The following is a 21,137-nucleotide window of genomic DNA, read 5'->3' on the forward strand; positions in this document are numbered from 1 at the left end:
GAGAACATCGGGATTTTACTAAATGAGGCCATTTGATTGAATAATGTTAGACAAGCATTAAACCGCTCCGATACCAATTGTTAGAATCGAAAATAAATTTAAACGGGTGGGGGTGAATAAATTTTTCTCTACAATGTTACAAAAATTTCAATTGGATTAGCAAAACTGAAATGAAATTATTGTTAGTAGAGTTCTCAGTAAGTCAACAATGAAAACTGTACAGAAATAGAATGACTGAAATTGTTTGAAAAAAATGACTTATCAAAAATTAGTTGGGTTATAAAATGAGATGTAAAAAAGGTAAAATGAAAATTAAATTTACATGAGATTGTTTCTGGATGTTCAGAGGCTTCAATTCTCCTATGTCATCCATTCTTCCTCATAGAAGGATTGCACTAAAAGAATTTAGTAATTACAAGCAATTTGAAATTACCTACTTCAGTAGGGCTTAAGACTACCTAACTAAAACTCTTAAAAAACTTCAATATTAATCAGAATGAGCGGTAAGACTTATTCTCAATTACATAGATTTCACAAAGAAATTCTGAGCATGAATTGATCCTTAAATGATCAGATAATAACTTATCGATGTGTGTTTGATTTTATCAGTTTGGATTGCAGAAAGATTTTTCAAGATGATACAATAGATTAGTTAATTCAGAAATTCAGAGAGTTCGAGAGCTTTTGAATGCTTGTCAAACTGATCTTGAAACGTCTGCTACCTTTTTTCTTAAAACGTGCTAGAATTTTTTTTCCTCCTTAATCTCCATAATTCAAAATATACATATATACTTTAAAGTACCTTGACACCATTTTTAAAATAAAATACCCAACTACCATTTAAAAACCAAAGGAAAATAGTTTGAATCATAAAAATCGTCAAATGTTTTACCAAACCTAGAAACATTACTTGAAAAGTATAGCCCATACTATAACCTCTCAAAAATCTCTCATACCATAAATAAATAGCCGTAAAAATATCTTTAACATAATTTAAAAATCATAAATCATAACTAGTGCGGAAAACTAGCGTCGGTCCTCGGGTTATGGGCCCCTTCAGTCCCGCAAAGCCAACCATCAAGACATCCATAACATTTTTATCATAATCAACTGCATCAATCACACATAGTGAGTCTAAAGACTCAACACACCATAATCTTGATAACAAGTAATACATATACAGATAACAAGCAACAGTGACAAATACTTGTACTTAAAATAACCTTTTCATTAAGATGCATAAACCTTAAACATAACCATTTTCATAAACATTTTCATGATGCATAAACTTTAAATAAAAATATTTTCATAATGATGCATCAACTTTAAACATAAACATCTTCATAAACTTTCATAATCATTTTCGTAAATCTTTTCGTAAACCTTTTCATAAACATTTTCGTAAACATTTCCATATTTTCATAAACATATTCATAGGAACATGCATAACATAAACATCAACATTTTTCCTTTTCCTCATTTCATAACATATGTCCTTTCATTATGAGCATATGCATATTCCCTTTTTATTGAATTAAGATAGTTAATTGTGACTTTATTCATCCTCAAAAAGTTCGATGGATCCATCTACATGAAACAACAGTACTGGGCCGCAGGGACATCAGCGACGATCTCTCGTCCACTGAGCCTTGGCCTATCCTCATCGAATGGAAATACGATCGTCGGGCTCTCTCTGGGGCCTTCTCCCATAAATAAGCTCTCTCTGGAGCCTTTTCTCTCACGACATCCCCATTCTTATCCTCATATCCTCAATAGTCACAATTACTTCACTTCTTTCAACGTGTTACATTTTCATCACTTTGTAAAAATCACTCATTTAATATCCCTTTCCTTTTGAAAACAAACATGCAACATTTCTTTTAACGTTATCGTTTCCTCATAAAAATCCAAAAATATTTTAAAAGAAACCTTTTAACATATAAAATCCATAAATCTTTTAAATAAACATTTCAACATCATAAACATTTAAATTATGCATTTAAATCATAAACTTTTAAAATAAACATTTTAACATATTAAATCATAACCTTTTAAAATAAAATTTTGACATATAAATCGTAACTATTTAAAATCCATGTCATAAAAATTCATAAACATTTGAAATAATCATATTAGCATATTAAATCATAAAAATCCTTAAACATTTAAAATAAACATTTTAACATATGAAAATTCGTAAACTTTATGACAATCATTAACGTTTGATAATAAAATTCCATAAACATTTAAAATAAGCATTTTATCATATATTATTGCATTCAGGGCACTGCCAGGACGTCTATCCATTTTCCAGTGTAAAATGACCGTTTTACCCCTACGAGCATAGCTTTTCGTATTTATCCTTAAACCTCTAAACGACGACCCAAATCATTACGAAATTAACATATAACCTTAAATCACTCCTATAATTATTCCTTAGGCTTAAAACTTAGATTTTCGATAGATTCCTCGATTCGTTTTTAAACTTAGACTTACATCCCGGTTTTGATATGTATGGACTCGAAACTTAAGCAAAGCTTTATAACACATAACTAAACCATATTCAACCCAATTTAAGCCCATTAAGACCCTCGATCAACATAGTATACCTACAGAAATTTTATGCACCAAACCCTAGCTCCTATTTTCGACCCTAGCCATCCTAACCATGAAAGCTTCGACCTTAGCCCTTGTCCACCAAGACCAGACCCTATACCACCCTCGTAGGACCCTAACCGTGTCCACAGCAAACTGCTGGACCAATCCTAAAGTCCAAACGAGCCCAGCCCTTCAAAACCGCTACTCCTACGTGCGTACGTCTCCTATTCCCCTGCGACCGTCTCACCCTTCGAGCCACCCTAGGACTCTCCTATGACTCCTAGCCATGCCCTATCAGCAGCCACAGCCATGACTCGCAAAGGACGCCCTAGCCCAAGAACCTTTGCCCACAAGGACTCTTATTATTTTTTTTCGTGCAAGCCTTCTTCCATACTGGTGCAGCCTTCGTCCAGCCTCCTATGGCCCTAAAAATGTTGGAAAAACGTCCTTCCAAGTTACCCTACGATGGCAGCCCCTTTGGGCATCGATAGGAGGAGTTTTGAAAAAGAAAAACTCTTGTTTTGTGCATGTATAGCCATAAAAACGAAAATATGGAAAGTGTATCATGTTTTTCATGCAATCATGTACCAAACACATAATATGATGTGAAAGATGAGAAAAAAGATATTGTGGCGTTTCTTTGCGTTTTAAACGCACGAGAAACCGTTGGCGATTGAAGAACGACGACGAAGAGACGATGGCTTTGATGTTCCCTTTGAAATTCCGAAAATTCCTCTTCAACTATTGAGTGTGTGCCGTGTGATTTTGGGGAAGGGTTTTGGAGAGAAAATTTCAGATTGTAGGCGTGAGTTTGTGTGAAGGGTTTGGGGTGGGTTTGCATATTATATACTGATTATTTCCTTAATTAAACTTAAGCCCCTTAAAACCCAAATTAGGCCCACTAGTGCTTGATTATAATTTAATTAAAATATTATAATAGTTTTGTTTAAATAAATTTGTGAATTTATTAGCCGAATTGTCAAAAATTCGTATTTTTGTTGAAAACAACACCGATAAAATTTACGTCCCGGCATATAAAATTACCTCAAAACTCCTTATTTTCAAAAACATGAAAAACCAGCAATCATATTTTAAACAATTAATATTTTTTTTTTATTTTTCAGCTCTCGGTCTCGTTCCTCGATCGCAACTCGAATGACTTTTAAAAATATATTTTAATGCAATCATTCAGAAAAGTATATTTTAAACATGAAAATATGTACAACATAGTTAATTCATGCAATTAAAATATTTAATTAAAATACAAAGAAATTTAATAACTTGTGCATGTGGTTCGCGTGAACTTTTAAATTTTTGGGGCGTTACAGATCTATTTATAGACTTCATATGCAACAATAATTTTTTATATATATCTGTTTCCAAATACAAATGTCATTTTTGCCATGTTATCATCCTTTAGGACATATTCTGGTAGTGCGAGTGAATTTTGACATTCTGTTAAAAATCAGTGAGTGTTGGTAAGGAAAACTTTATCGATATTTTGCTTGGGCTCTAATTCTTAATCACTGAGTATACTTTTATTCTTCAAAGAATGTTTGAATTTGGGATGAATGGTCGAATGAAATAAACTACCATTTAGGCTCTACCAATTGTCGTTAGATCAGTTTGTCTATCAATATCCCTCTTACACTATCTGTGGGGACCCGGACGTTAATCATGTTCTTAATCATCATTGAGACAAGTTAATCAATTATAATAAACAGGGTCTAATTTTTTTTAAAAAAAATTGCGGAACGTAATGGAATACATGCAAATATACATATCAGTATTAAAAGTACAAGTCTGATACTATATACAATAATTCGAACTAAGGTTTAATAACCACACATCAAGTGTTCAAACCCCTATTTCTAATCCAAGTCCGTAGTCTCCACTCTAATCACGATCTATCTTCATCTCCTCGACCCTGAACATGTCCCACCTGTTGTCATGCACACATACAAACATGACAACAGCCGGATAACTCCGGTGAGAATAAAATCCCAGTATAAATCAACGAAACATGCAGTTATATCAACAATGTAAAATCATGTAAAACATGTAACAGATATAAATAACATGTAACAAAATCAGAAACATAATCAATATAAAATCGCCAGTCAGACTCGTGACTCCACGTCTCAAACTAGACTCAATCCTAGTCTAGGGATCCCGGTTTCCAGACGTTGGTATTCCTATATCGAACATCAGTAATAGAAGAAAATCTAATTCTATCCACTTCGATATAACCAAACATCCGGTGTCTTGACCTATCCGTCACAAACTGTGGCACTATCGCCAATTCAACTATCTTGTGACAACGTGCAATGTGCAAGTGACGATTCCATCACTATCGACACTGATGTCACAAGATCACTCGATTAATACCTGCTTTCTATACATTCATAGAACAAGCATATAAAATCAAATCAATGAACATAATAATAATAAGTATGTGATTTAGGGAAACTCAAGTATATCCTACTCGAGTCGATCTCCCAATACCACATTGACTTATAGCGTTGTCTTCCCGATATGACGAAGTCGAAGTCTCGAAGTCAAATCTGTCCATATCAAATCTGAAATGACAATATCGAATAGACTGTGTCAATATTCAACTCCATTCAAGACTTGCTCTGATCAATACTCAAATCAAGACATAATCTGATCAATGTCAATGATACAATCACACTCAATACTGAATCTGATCAAAATCAATCTACTAATGTTTTGACGACATAACAATAAAGTTTCAGTGACCTCGTCAATCTCACATCACAAATATAATAACCGAACTCATAATCAATATCGGTACAAGTCATAATCTCAACAATACCAGACAGTAATATCAAATCTGTATATTCTCGAATATATCGGTTCTGAAAATCATAATAATTACATATACAGTCTGTTCTTCAATCTGACTTTAAATATACGATGCCTACTATATCAGAAACACCATATATGATTCATATTCATTTCTGACAATATCATAATTTCAAATCGCATTTAAATGTAACAAAACTTACGTCTAGTTGTAGCATGTGTCAATAGGAACACAGTACTGAGGTCGGATTCAAAATCAGACATACGGATTTCTCGTAAATCCAAATTTCCACAACACTGAAAGTTTGAAGCTTCCTTCCTCATATTCTCTCGATTTTCCTACTGATTGCACGTTGTAGACACACACACACACACACACACACACACACACATATATATATATATATATATATATATATATCCATGCATGTCTTGACAAACGTGGCTTGTTCTTTGTAATACACGTCTCGCGCATATGCGCAACCACCATTGGCGCATATGCGCGAGACACAAAGTCTCGGCGCGTGCATCTCTGCAACTCTCGCGCATATGCGCGCCTTCCCTCGGCGCATATGCGCGAGGTTCTCTGGACATGTCGCTTGGCTGCGTTCGTCTTCCGCGCATGTGCGCCACATTCTCTGGAAATGCTGTTGGACACCTCGCGCATATGCGCGCCCTCATTCCGCGCATATGCGCGGGGTCTTCTGCCCGTTCCGCGCATGCTCGTGCATCAAGTCGCGCATGTGCGCGAGTGCACTACCCTCGCACATCTTTGGCATCTTTTCTCGTCTTTCCTGGTCTAATACTTTCCGTCTATAATCACATCAATTAATCCATAAATCATTTCAGATTAATTTTAGATTACAATAAATAAAATCCCGGGCATTACACTATCAGTTTGACTCGGTAGTCAGTTGAACTCTTATAAAACTTTTAATGGTGGATATTCAGTTTTCTTCTGGAATTCAGTTAAATTAGGCCCTGTAATTATCCTTTAGATCAACATTCTTATTAAATAGCCAAAACTTAAAAAGTTCTAATAGATACATAAATACTTTAATTTTATTATGCTAAATAAAATATTAAGTTAGAAAATATACATTAACGTTTAATCGAATTTAAACAAAAATTTACAAATGAATCTTGATAAAATTAATATAAAATAAAATTTAGTATGCTACTGTTTAAACGATCATAATCAAATTTAAATTATAAATTATAGATAGCGTGAACCATTACTGCCCGCATTTGAGTTTGAATACTTATGTTTAAAATAAATTTCAAAGAAAAATAAAATTGATGTGTAAGAAAAATGACACATATTAAAAGAAGTATCGTGTAGGAATTGGCGGCGGCCATTGCCTACATATTTTGACGAAACTTACGTACGCAACCTCAACTTTAGAAAAATGAGATGCGTACACGTTTCTTCTTCTGAATCTCAGCTCCCAATACACTCATCGATGGTATGAGAAAACGCCTATAAATAGAGCGATTGAGGTCCCTAAACACACACACACCTCATAAGACATATACACCATCTACAAAGAGCGTGAAATGCTTAGAAGGCTTCAACCGAAAGGAAATCAGAAAACTTACAAATTTCTCGATGGCCGGAGGTAATACTCGATCTATTTTCGCATATAGTTTTTTCATGTTCATGTATACGTAAAAAACATGATTTTGAGAAGAATTTCTAACATTTGGTATCAGAGCCGTGGTACCTCTGCCTTGAAAATTTGTTTTCGTTTTCTGAAAATATGATATTGTAAAGATTTCTTTCTGAAATTTTTGCATAAAAAATTGAAATTTGAAGATGAACATAATAATATTAAGAGATTTACCCGAAAGAATTTTCGGAGAATTTTCATCTCCATTGTACTTTGAAATTCTCGGATGAAAAGTTTGAAAAATTCTGAAATGAATTTCTCGATCGCATGCGTGAAGAAAGATGGATGAAGGATTGTGAAAATTTATGAACGAGATGATTATGTTTAATCAATCATGCAATACATTAAATTTGAAAGACCCGCCAATTAAATTACAATCGCAGCTGTCGGCAATAAGTTTCAATTTTGTTTAATTTTTTATAATAATAACGTGGGACCCACGTGTTGGTAATAATTTAGTTTTATTATTATTATTATTGTTTTTAAAATAAAAAGAATAATAATAAATAAATAATAAATAATGATTAATGTGTTATTAAGTTATATGTATAATTTGGTATATACATATAGCATTTAGTTAAATAATTGAACACATTAAAATAATTTCAAGTTCGAAGTAATTTCTAATACATGTTTAGAAATTATTTTTGCATGTTATATAAAATGTCAAATATTATGGATAAGTGTTTGATGTGTACATGAAAATGTAATAATATACTTGCATTTATTTTTGAAGTTTTTTAAATTCAAATTGTATTGAAAATATTTTGGAAAAACAATATTCACATTGTGTTCATATTAAATTATATTAAGTTGTTTATAATTTGAAATGAACATATCAAGTAAGATGTGAATATAATAAAATATTTCAGATATTCACAAATGAACAAATAATCCTCACTTTATCACTACTCTGATAAAAGAGAAAAACTGATGATGAGCCCACATTTTTATGTAAATGTGATCCTCACTTTATCACTACTCTGATTTAAGAGAAAAACTGATGGGGAACGTATGATATGAAATGTGACATTCCCGATCTAAATGGCGAAAATTATAAAATTTGGAAAGAAAGAATTCTTCTTCAATTGGGGTGGATGGATATTGATTATGCTATACGGAAAGACGAACCATCTGCTATTATTGAAAACAACATTTCGGATGATGTTGATCTTTATGGAAAATGGGAGCGATCTAATCGACTCTGCGTAATGTTCATAAAAACCAAAATCTCTGCTGGTATGCGTGGTTCTGTCAATCAGCATAATAATGTTAGAGAATTACTGAAGACTATCGATGAATAATTCCAGTCTTCAGATAAGGCACTTGCTAGCACCTTAATTATGAAATTCTCTTCATTAAGGCTAACCAGTGCGAGAGGTGTGCGAGAGCATATAATGAAAATGCGGGACATAGCGGCTCGGCTCAAGACACTTGAAGTGGAAATGTCTGAGACTTTCTTGTGCACTACATTTTATGCACTCTTCCACAAAAATACGGACCCTTCAAAATTACCTACAACACACATAAGGATAAATGGTAAATTAATGAATTAATGACCATGTGTGTTCAAGAGGAAGAAAGACTGTTAATGGAAACGAGTGATAATGTTTTTATGACTACACAAAGAAAGTATAAGAAGCAAGCCAAAGTCAAGGGAAAAGGGAAAAGAATAATTCCATCCAAACCTGACATCAAGAAAGAATCCAAGTGTTTCTTCTGTAAAAAGACGAGACACATTAAGAAGGATTGCAATAAATTGAAGGATTGGTTTGAAAAGAAAGGTATTCCTACTTCATTTGTCTGTTATGAATCTAATATGGTTGATATGATTTATAACACATGGTGGATTGATTCTGGTTCTACAATCCATGTTACAAATACCTTGCAGGGTATGCAAAATCTAAAGAAGCCAATAGAAAATGAGCGAAGCATCTATTCGGAAAACAAGATGTCTTCGCATGTGGAGGCTATTGGGACTTGCTGCCTAGTGTTGAATAGTGGTTATATTTTAAAATTAGAAAAGACCTTTTATGTTCCTAGTTTTTCTAGGAATTTAATTTCAGTTTCAAAACTTGTACCCATTGGTTATTCATTTCAGTTTTTGGATAAATCAATAAATTTGTTTTATAAATCAAATCTTATTGGAAATGGTATAATGGTCGATGGTCTTTTCTCTATTTATTTACAGAATAATAACACCACTATGCATGTTCAAGGAGGTATCAAAAGATGTGTTATAAATGAAGATTCCTCTATATTGTGGCACAGGAGGTTGGGACATATCTCCAAAGAAAGGATTAAAAGATTAGCGAATGATAGAGTACTTTGTACTTTAGATTTTACTGATTTTGAGACTTGTGTGGACTGCATTAAAGGAAAGCAGACCAATAAGTCTAAAAAAGGTGCCAAGAGGAGTACATAAATATTAGAAATCATACATTCAGATATTTGTTGTCCAGATATGGACATGCAAAGTCCGAAATACTTCATCTCTTTCATTGATGATTACTCACGATACATGTATATCTACATGCTTCATAACAAAAACGAAGCACTTGAAGCCTTTAAGGTTTTTAAGGCTGAAGTGGAGAAGCAATGTGGAAAACATATTAAGATCGTCAAAACTGATAGAGATGGAGAATATTATGGTAGATACACTGAGAATGGACAGGCACCTGGTCCGTTTACGAAGTTTCTCCAGGAACATGGGATTGTTGCCCAATATACTATGCTTGGTTCTCCGGACCAAACTGGCATAGCTGAGAGGAGAAACCGAACATTATTGGACATGGTGAGGAGTATGTTTAGTAGCTCTAAAGTTCCTAAATCTTTGTGGCTGTGTATATATTAAACAGAGTTCCAACTAAGGCTGTCCCAAAGACGCCATTTGAGTTATTTAAAGGTTGGAAGCCGAGTTTGCAACATATACGCGTTTGGGGTTGTCCTTCAGAAATAAGAGTTTACAACCCACATGAAAGAAACTGGACCCAAGAACTATAAGTAGATATTTCATTGGGTATGCCGAAAAATCCAAAGGGTACAGATTCTATTGTCCATCTCACAACACTAGAATTGTGGAATCAAGAAATTCTAAATTTCTTGAGAATGATTTGATTAGTGAGAGTGATCATTCAAATGACATAATTCTTAAGAATGATCACATTGATGAACAACCTTTTTATTCAAATGATAGATTGGTCGTTATTCACACCCCTCAAGACCAAATGGGTGTCAGACAACCAGTTAGTGAAGTTCCACAAATTGCTGATAAAAATCCAGTAAATCAAGTTGTTAATGAAGAACAACAAAAAATTGTTGATCAACCAAACAACCTAAGGAGATCTGCTAGAAAAGGCGATCAACAATATATAGTGATCATGTTGTGTATTTACAATAATCAGACTTTAACATTGGAGCCGAAAATGATCCTGAAACGTTTTCACAAGCCATGAGTTGTAATGAGTCAAAACTATGGTTTAATGCTATGAAAGAAGAGATGAATTCTATGGCAGTTAATGGAGTCTGGGATCTTGTTCAGTTTCCTGATGGTGTAAAAGCCATTGGATGTAAATAGGTCTTCAAAACAAAGAAAGACTCATTAGGAAACATTGAAAGGTATAAAGCAAGACTCGTATCTAAAGGATTCACTCAGCAGGAAGGAATTGACTACAAGGAGACTTTTTCTCCTGTATCTAAGAAAGATTCTCTTCGTATCATTCTAGCATTAGTTGCACATTTTGACTTATATTTATAACAAATGGATGTGAAAACGTCTTTTCTCAATGGAGAACTAGAGGAAGAGGTTTATATGAAACAACCTGAAGGATTCTTCTCTAGTAATGGTGAGCAATTGGTTTGTAAGCTTAAGAAATCTATATATGGATTGAAACAAGCTTCCCGTCAATGGTATTTAAAATTTCATGATGTTATCTCTTCATTCGGATTCGTTGAAAACCCCATGATTCAATGTATATACCAGAAGGTTAGTGGTAGCAAGATTTGTTTCCTTATTCTATATGTGGATGATATATTATTTGCAACCAATGACAAAAGGCTGTTATATGAGGTGAAACAATTCCTCTCTAAAAAATTTGATATGAAGGATATGGGCGATGCCTCTTATGTCATTGGCATTAAGATACATAGAGACTGAATTCGAGGTATTATAAGTCTGTCTCAAGAAATCTATATAAACAAAGTTTTAGAGAGATATCGGATGAAAGATTGTTCACCAAGTATAGCTCCCGTTGTGAAAGACGATAAATTCAATTTGAGCCAATGTCCAAAGAATGATCTAGAGCGGGAACAAATGAAAAACATTCCTTATGCTTCTGCTGTCGGAAGCTTGATGTATGCTCAGGTTTGCACTAGACCTGATATTGCATTTATTGTTGGGATATTGAGAATATATCAGAATAATCCAGGTTTAGATCAATGGAAAGCTGCGAAGAAAGTCATGAGGTACCTTCAAGGGACCAAAGATTATATGCTTATGTTCAGACGAACTGAGAATTTGGAAGTAATTGGCTACTCTGATTCAGATTAGCTGGCTGCATTGATTCAAGAAAATCCACTTCAGGATATATTTTCATGCTAGCTGGTGGAGCTGTATCTTGGAGGAGTGCAAAACAGACATGGACTGCTACTTCCACTATGGAAGCTGAGTTCGTAGCTTGTTTTGAGGCAACCTACATGGTGTATGGTTGAAGAGTTTCATTTCAGGGCTTAGAATTATGGATTCTATATCTAGACCATTAAGAATATATTGTGACAATTCAGCTGAAGTTTTTATGGCTAAAATAACAAAAGTGGTATTCAAAGCAAGCACATCGACATTAAGTATTTAGCCATAAGAGAACGTGTTGAAGATAAGAAATTACTTATCGAGCACATTAGCACTGAATTGATGATTGCAGATCCTTTGACTAAGGGCATGCCACCATTGAAATTTAAGGATCATACAGAAAGAATGAGACTTGGTTCCTTTATGTAATATTTGTTGTAAGAACAAATTAATGAAACTATGATGTGATATTTTCTCATATATGTTGTGCACACATTCCGTTATTTGAGAAATATCAATAAAGTTGGACTTCGAATAAACATATGGTTTATTCATTAAGTTGTTTGAGAGATATAATACATTGTAATACATGGAAGATAATAATCGTTTTTAGATGACCTATCGCCATGATTCATGTATTTTATTTTCTCCTATGGTAAATGAGATATGTGTCAAGTGGGAGAATGTAAGAAAAATGACACATGTTAAAAGAAGTATAGTGTAGGAATTGGCGACGGCCATTGCCTACATATTTTGACGAAACTTATGTACACAACCTCAACTTTAGAAAAATGAGATGCGTACACGTTTCTTCTTCTGAATCTTGGCTCCCGATACACTCATCGATGGTATGAGAAAACGCCTATAAATAGACTATTGAGGTCCCTAAGCACACACAGCTCATAAGAAATATACACCATCTATAGAGAGCGTGAAGTGCTTAGAAGGCTTCAACCGAAAGGAAATCAAAAAACTTACAAATTTCTCGATGGCCGGAGGTAATACTCGATCTATTTCCGCATATAGTTTTTTCATGTTCATGTATACGTAAAAAAACATGATTTTGAGAAGAATTTCTAACATGATGAACTTTAAACATGCATAATAATATATATCTACAAATATTTAGACAAGATCAAACACTTTCCCAATAGAATTTCATTGATTTTTTTTTTTTCAAAAAATTCACCCCACGTGCATTTTTCTTAATTGAAGTCTTCATTTTGGAGTTCATTGAAATTTCTATAGAAAGGGCTAAGATAACAGTAAACTGGAAATTTTGGATTCAACCTTTTTCAGCCCCCGAAACCGAGGTGTGTAAAAAACCGGCGTTGTTTAACAACCACATAATAAAAACAACAAGCTTCATAGCACAATTTAAACCATAATCAGTATATTTCATAAATAGATCAAAATGAACTTCGTTCTGTCCCGCCCCGGGCCAAAGCCCGCGCCTGCACGATTGCACAATGAGCTCTTATAGCAACTTCTTCGTATCCATCATTGCTTTACGAAAATGGTTAACTCAAGTTGCTATAGGAGTTTATTGTAAGCCCTTATAAAACATATATTTAAATTCCAGGGCCTGAAATCGAAGCGTGAGTCGTAAGGCGTTGTTTAACAATCACAAAATCGAAAACTAGTCTCGTAGCATAATCTATGTAATGCACATGGGCTGTTCCCGATTGGGCTGTATCCCTCTCGGTTGTCCCATTACCCATTACTCATAGAACTTCTCCAGCCCAGGAACTGGAGCTTTTGCCTTCCCCAGGATTAGAACCCAAGACCTCCTGGACTTATATAGATCTTGTAGGGGTGGGCGTTTTTCTTCGGGTATCGGGTACCCGACCCGACCCGACCGGGTAAACCCGATCGGGTCGGGTATTTTTTAAAAAAACGGGTTCGTCGGGTACCCGATACCCGAAAATAAATTTCGGGTTCGGGTTCGGGTATTTTACCGATACCCGATCGGGTATCGGGTACCCGAATTAGTTTTGTTTTTTTTTTTACTTTTTTTTATGGGTTTGTTAAATATGAAAAATACATGTGTTTTTCATTTTCTAGCCATAATATGATATAATGACTAGTCATAAGTCGATATAATGACATGATTTTTTGTGAAATGTGAAAAATAATTATAATTTTTCAAAAAAAAAAATTAAAAAAAAATCTTAAAAAAATGTTTTTTTTTTTTGGGTACCCGACTGCCGGGTACCCGAAAATACCCGAAAATTTCGGGTACCCGAAATTCGGGTACTCGACATAATCGGGTTGGTGTCGGGTTTTACTACCCGACTTGTCGGGTACCCGAACCCGAAAACCCGACCCGCGCCCACCCCTAAGATCTTGGCAGAAATCCTGGTGCCAGTTGATCTACTAGATCAACTGGCACCAGGATTTCTGCCAAGATCTATATAAGTCCAGGAGGTCTTGGGTTCTAATCCCGGGGAAGGCAAAAGCTCCAGTTCCTGGGCTGGAGAAGTTCTATGAGTAATGGGTAATGGGACAACCGAGAGGGATACAGCCCAATCGGGAACAGCCCATGTGCATTACAAAAAAGGGCGCCTTTTTTTTTTTGTAATGCACATGGGCTGTTCCCGATTGGGCTGTATCCCTCTCGGTTGTCCAATTACCCATTACTCATAGAACTTCTCCAGCCCAGGAACTGGAGCTTTTGCCTTCCCCAGGATTAGAACCCCAACTGGTACCAGGATTGCTGCCAAGATCTATAGTACCAGGATTGCTGCCAAGATCTATATAAGTCCAGGAGGTCTTGGGTTCTAATCTTGGGGAAGGCAAAAGCTCCAGTTCCTGGGCTGGAGAAGTTCTATGAGTAATGGGTAATGGGACAACCGAGAGGGATACAGCCCAATCGGGAACAGCCCATGTGCATTACAAAAAAAAAGGGTGTCTTTTTTTGTAATGCACATGGGCTGTATCCCTCTCGGTTGTCCCATTACCCATTACTCATAGAACTTCTCCAGCTCAGGAACTGGAGCTTTTGCCTTCCCCAGGATTAGAACCCAAGACCTCCTGGACTTATATAGATCTTGGCAGCAATCCTGGTACCAGTTGATCTACTAGCTCAACTGGTACCAGGAATGCTGCCAAGATCTATATAAGTCCAGGAGGTCTTGGGTTCTAATCCTGGGGAAGGCAAAAGCTCCAGTTACTGGGCTGGAGAAGTTCTATGAGTAATGGGTAATGGGACAACCGAGAGGGATACAGCCCAATCGGGAACAACCCATGTGCATTACAATCTAAACCAAAACTAGTCTATTCAATGAATAGATCAAAATGAACTTGTCAATACAAACGAAAATTCCCAAAATGAAACAAAAAAATTTCGGAAGCATTTTTAAAACTTTAATAAAACTGCAATAACATGAATAAATAATTTTATAGATTTCAAATCTTCTTCACCAATCTCAAAACATATTCCGCTTCTCCTCTAATTGATCCTTGTTCTTTTCTGGGTAGGGAGAGTAAAGGGTGAATGTTTGGAAAAATACTCAGCAAGTGGGGGCCAATCGATCACAACGAATAACAAATACATATACATTCATATGATTCGAAGGATAAGCATGCTGGATAAAAATCAAAATAGAATTGAACAAACGACAATCACATGGCACTGAAATTCATATTCTTTTACATGATTATCTGATCAGTATCTAATTTTTAATCATCCAAGAGGTGATGCCATAAAACAATTATCATCACACCGTTTAGGGTCCATATAAATACTTATCAAATATATGAAATTTCTTTACCATTTCAAATGCAAATCATAGCAGTTCCTTCTTTTCAAGCATGCTTTCAATAAAACGAACAAAATGAAGCAATTCATATATCAAACTTAAGGCATATGCCATGTTGATCGAATTTCGAAACACATATGTATATATTTTAAAACATAAACCCATTTACGGTTATTCTGGGAAAAAAAAAACTGGAGTGCAAAGGTGATTTATCGAAAATTCCTCTTCTCTCAACCTCGAAATCTCGTGCTTCGTCAAAATAATTTCCACAGCGCTCTGCCTAATCTTCTCTCTTTATTTTCGAAAATGAGAGTTAAAGTGCTGTGATTTTTCGAATGACAAAAGTTCCTATTTATAGATGATTGGGCAATCAAGATAGACACATCATCTCCATCTTCAAATTTCCAAATTTCATGATAGATCGTGATCCAGATATTTAGATTTTATTTCTTGGTTTCGGGTAGATGATGAATATAATCGAATTATCTTGTACATCTTTTATATTGAAATATACATCTTGATACATGCACATCAATTTCCAAATTCAAGTATTTAGCTGGTTTAAGTTTCGAATTTCTTGGATCCAATCCATTCAAACTTGGAAATTTACTCAAAAGTCAGAACAATTTCGAGTATTAAAAATACAGAATTTAATTTGCGGGTTTTACAACCTAATCCAATGTTAAATTATAATCCTGATTAGTAAAATAATAGGATTTGAAATAATAATAGGATTAAGATAACATTTTGAATTTTCTAAGTCCTGATTGAGTTTAGGAAACTAAGTTATTTACATTGTTGTTTTATGGTTGTTCAAATGTTTCTCTCTCTCTCTCTTTTTTTTTTAATAGTCTTTAGCTAGAAAAACCATTTTAGATTGAATTTTGTTCAATATTCAAAGTTGACGTTTAACACTAGTTTTTTTTTTTTTTTTTTTGAAATAGAGAGAGATACTGCATTTAGTATATAAAAAAATTGCACAGTTTACAGAACCGGGAATGTAAATAGAGCATCACAATGTTGCACATTGTTGTAAGTCTTGATCGAGTTTAGGAAATAATGTGACACACATTGTTGTTTTACGTTACTAAAAATCTTTAATTTTACTTTTTTGTTTTTTACTACAAAATCCACAATAAATTACATTTTGTTCATGAAAATTCAAACCTGACATTCGAAATTAGTTCTCCTCAAACAGAAAGAAATCTAGTGTAGTTAACGAAAAATATGTACAATCGGAGCACGAAACCTCTAAAATCTGCACAGTTATACACAAGCACAATTATAGCACAAAAACTCTAAAACAAATTTGCAAAGTTAAGGAACAAAGGATTTCAGTCCTCGTCTTATCCATCAGAATCCGACGAATGCCATCTCGAGGCAACTCCTTTGGCCTTCTACGCAAGTTTCTTTGGGATGGAACCCATGTGTTACCAACATAATATGGATTTGCCAAAGGACACTTTGTACCAAACCTCCTATTTTTCATTGCCTGCTTACTTTCTACACCAATAATACTAGCAAATGAAGGAAGTGCAATCCTTGAATTAATACTACATGAAACAAACTTAGTTGGACATTGGTGGGAAACAAACACAGAGAATGACATCTAAACATATGCCTTTGGAGCAGGTAACTCAATTGCCACGAAGGGGAGAAACAAGTCACCAAGATTCATAGAGAAAGTTGACACACAATCAATAATATTCAATTAAAGGTCAGATGTTATATATAGATTCAAATAGTAGTAAAAAATGAAGATGTGCATGTAGAAAACCACATAAATACATACAAAGTCGCCTCTTTCCAGTGTTGCTTTTATCACACAGATAAATAGGGTTGCAGAGAGCAAGAATTGGTTTTTGGTGATTTCTAGAAAGCAAAGGACAAAAAAAACTCTAAATATGGGAAGAGATATAGGTGAACTGATAAGAGGGAGTTGACTAAAAAGATTAAAAAATTTAAATGCCCTGATTAGTTAGTTAGAATTGTAACCATGGTTGGCTATAGCTTTCAATGAATTTGGAAACATATAACTAAACATTTTCATTTAATACTTCTTGCTTGTATGCTAAATACAGATTGGATGACATTAGAATTTGTGATAAATAATATTAAAAGAACATTTAGGATTATGTTAACCTTAATAGAGTTTACAAAACAATGTTACAATGGTATTTAATGGAAAATATACACAATCGTGCACAAAACTTCTAAAATCTACACAGTTATATCACAAAAAATCCAGAAATATTTTCACAATTAAAGCACAAAGGATTTTGGTCCTTGCCTTATACATCAACATCCGACGAATGTCATCGTGAGGCAAGTCTTTGGGCCTTCTACACAAGTTTTTTTGGGAAGGAACCCCTGTGTTATTAACACAATATGAATTTGTCAAATGACTCTTGGTCCCAAACTTCATCTTTTTATTTGCTTTCTTACCTTCTATACATCTACTACTAGCAAATAATGTAGGTGCAGTCCTTGAACTACTACATGCAACAAACTTAGTTGGACACATACATTAAATTATATCCAGTTAAAGGTTGGATATAATTATTCTATAGATTGAAACAATAGTAAAACAATGAAGATGTGCATGCAGAAAACCCATAAATACATACAAAATCTGTCACGCCCCGAAACTCAGGGTTGACACCGACGTTGTTTAATAATCACACAATCGAAAACAACCAGCCTCGTAGCACAGTGTAAACCAAAACCAATTTATATATCATAATTCAAATGAAATAACAATTATCTTTATAATCTCAAAATAAAAATAAAAAACAGAATCTAATGCGGAAATGTTACAACTAAATAATAATAATAAACTTAAAGTTAAATCTAAAATCTTGATAGTTCACCAGCCTCAAAACTGGTCCGACTCCTCTTCCTCGAGTTCTTCCTCGGGTTTATCTGGGAAGGGTTGTAAGGGGGGTGAGTATTTTGGGAAATACTCTGCAAGTGGGGGCCAAATCGAGCACAATATAACAACATGCATAAATTTCGAAATCACATGATTTCCTTACATAATTCATAACACATGCATAACATTGACCACGCACTGATATTACTCTACCTTCTATGGTCTACTGATATCAGTCCCTAATTTTTACTCCTCTAAGGGAGCGAGGCCATATAGCGGTTACATCCCCACAATGTAAGGGTCATATCATGGTTGGAATTCTCACCCATATCCAGTCGAATCCTCACAGTGCACAAAAAACCATATGACAACTGACACGAGAAAGGAGTAGAACAATGATTTGTACTCGACTGTATTTTTTTAAAAAACCGAATATATGCATAAAACCGAAAATGTAAACTTTAAAACTAGCCCACTTACAGTATTTTTGGATGCTAAAACGTGGGTGCACGATTGCTTGGCTTGGATCACTTCTCGTTCCTTACTCGATTTTCTTGCCTAACTTTGGACGATTTTTAAGCAATATTTCGGCTGGTGAAAGTTGCTGGAATTCGAAATTTTCAGCAAGGATTTTTTAAATTTTGGGTGTGAGAATGGGTAGGGATGATGGAGTATTTATAGGTGAAGGGAAGGGGGCTAAATTTGGTACTCAAATAATGCCTTAACTTGGCCTCAATCTTCACGATTTTGGGTTCAAATTCTCATCCCATTATTGAGTTATTTAGCTACCAAAGTGTGGGATTTATTCTTTAGTCCATTTCCCTCCATTTGATTTGGAATTTAGGTTGCTAGGTGGGAAGGATTTTGAGCAAACTTTGATGATTTGCTTCTAATTACCTTGAAAGCTTCCTTGTATCCAAGCATCACAATAATTAGGTATATAATATTATAGGATTTTCGAAAATTGCTTGCAATATCATGCCCCAATCCTCTAGATTTTGTATGATATCTCAATCTTGTAAATCTCCTTCTCAAATTTTCGAAATTTGCATGCCTTGGTGTAAATATTATTGACTTGATACCAAAGATTTCTAATATATAAAATTTCCAATACAAGGATTTACAATATATTTCCCATTTAATACAAGAATACAAGATCCTAAGCTCTTAAATTTCCTTGCACATGATTAATTAAAAATGTTGAAAAAATTCGGTTCTCACAAAATCGTTTCTTTCCAATGTTGCTTTTAGCACACAGATAAATAAGGTTGCAGAAAGCAAGGACTGTTTTTTGGTGATTTCTGGAAAAAACAAAGACAACAAAAACCTCTAACTATGGCAAGAGATATTCTTAAATTGATAGAGTGATCTGACTAAGAAGACTTAAAATTTTAAAAGCCCTTGTTAGTTAGTTAGAATTGTAACCATGGTTGGCTATAGTTTTCAATGAATTTTTGGACACATTTAACCGAACATTTTTATTTAATATTGCTTGTTTGTATGCTAAATACAGATTGAATGACATTAGAAATTGTGATAAATAATATTAAAAGAACATTTAGGATTATGTTAACCTTAACTGAGTTTTCAAAACAATGTTACAATTGTATTTAATGGAGAATATGCACAATCATAGCACAAAACTTCTAAAATCTTCATAGTTATAGCATATGCACAATTATAGCACAAAAACTCTAGAAATATTTGCACAATTAAAGCACAAAGGAATCTGTCACTCGCCTTATACAACAACATCCGACGAATGTCATCATAAGGCAACTATTTTGGCCTTCTACACAAGTTTTTTGAGAAGGAACCCCTGTGTGATTAACATAATATGCATTCGTCAAATTACTCTTTGTCCCAAACTCATCTTTTTATTTGCTTTTTTTACCATCTATACAACTACTACTAGCAAATATTGCAGGTGCAGTCCTTGAACTACTATATGCAGCAAACTTAGTTGTACATCTGCCTTTGGAGCAGGTATTTCAATTGTCATGAAGCAGTTAAAAAAGACACGAAGATTCAAAGAGTAAGTTCACATATATTAAATTATATCCAGTTAAAGGTTGGATATTGTTATCTATAGATTCAAACAATAGTAAAACAATGAAGATGTGCATGCAGAAAACCATATAAATACATACACAATCGCCTCTTTCCAGTGTTGCTTGTAGCACACAGAAAAATAGGGTTGTAGAGAGCAAGAACGGGTTTTTGGTGATTTCTGGAAAATAGCAAAGACAAAAAAAACCTCTAATTATGACAAGAGATATAGTTTAAATGATAGAGTGATCTGACTAAGAAGACTAAAAAATTTAAAAGTCTCTGGTTAATTAGTTAGTTAGAATTGTAACCATGGTTGGCTGTAGCTTTCAACAAATTAATTTGGACATATAACTGGGCATTTTCATTTGATACTGCATGCTTGTATGCTAAATACAGTTTGGATGGCATTAATATTCGTGATAAATAATATTGAAAGAACATTTAGGATTATGTTAACCTTAATTGAGTTTACAAAACAATGTTACAGTTGCATTTAATGGAAAATTTGCACAATCGTAGAACAAAACTTCTAAAATCTGCACAGTTATAGCACATGCACAAATATAGCACAAAAACTCTATAAAAATTTGCACAATTAAAGCACAAAGATTCCGGTCCTCGCCTTATACATCAGCATCTGACGAATGTCATCCTGAGACAACTCCTTTGGCCTTACACACAAGGTTTTTGGGAAGGAAATGACTCTTGTCCCAAACCTCATCTTTTTTAATTGATTTCTTACCTTCTACACAACTACTACCAGCAAATAACGCAGGTGCAGTCCTTGAACT

General features: G+C 34.3%; 1 protein-coding gene across 1 annotated transcript; it reads left to right on the plus strand.

The window, feature by feature from the left end:
* Positions 1 to 11,313: 11,313 nt before the first annotated feature.
* Positions 11,314 to 11,804, plus strand: LOC140802881 (secreted RxLR effector protein 161-like). Its single transcript, XM_073158501.1, has 2 exons — positions 11,314 to 11,558; positions 11,639 to 11,804. The coding sequence occupies exons 1-2, from the start codon at positions 11,314 to 11,316 to the stop codon at positions 11,802 to 11,804; spliced, it is 411 nt and encodes a 136-aa protein (XP_073014602.1).
* Positions 11,805 to 21,137: the final 9,333 nt, after the last annotated feature.

This window comes from Primulina eburnea, chromosome 10 (assembly GCF_022965805.1).
Source record: "Primulina eburnea isolate SZY01 chromosome 10, ASM2296580v1, whole genome shotgun sequence".
In the NCBI taxonomy this organism is placed as follows: Eukaryota; Viridiplantae; Streptophyta; class Magnoliopsida; order Lamiales; family Gesneriaceae; genus Primulina; species Primulina eburnea.

Bases quoted from the DNA above. Each gene is read 5' to 3' on its own strand.
- LOC140802881 (XM_073158501.1), top strand. From the start codon at position 11,314: ATGAAAGATTGTTCACCAAGTATAGCTCCCGTTGTGAAAGACGATAAA. The intron at 11,559-11,638 runs GTACCTTCAAGG...ACTCTGATTCAG, and splicing joins GCTGCGAAGAAAGTCATGAG to ATTAGCTGGCTGCATTGATT.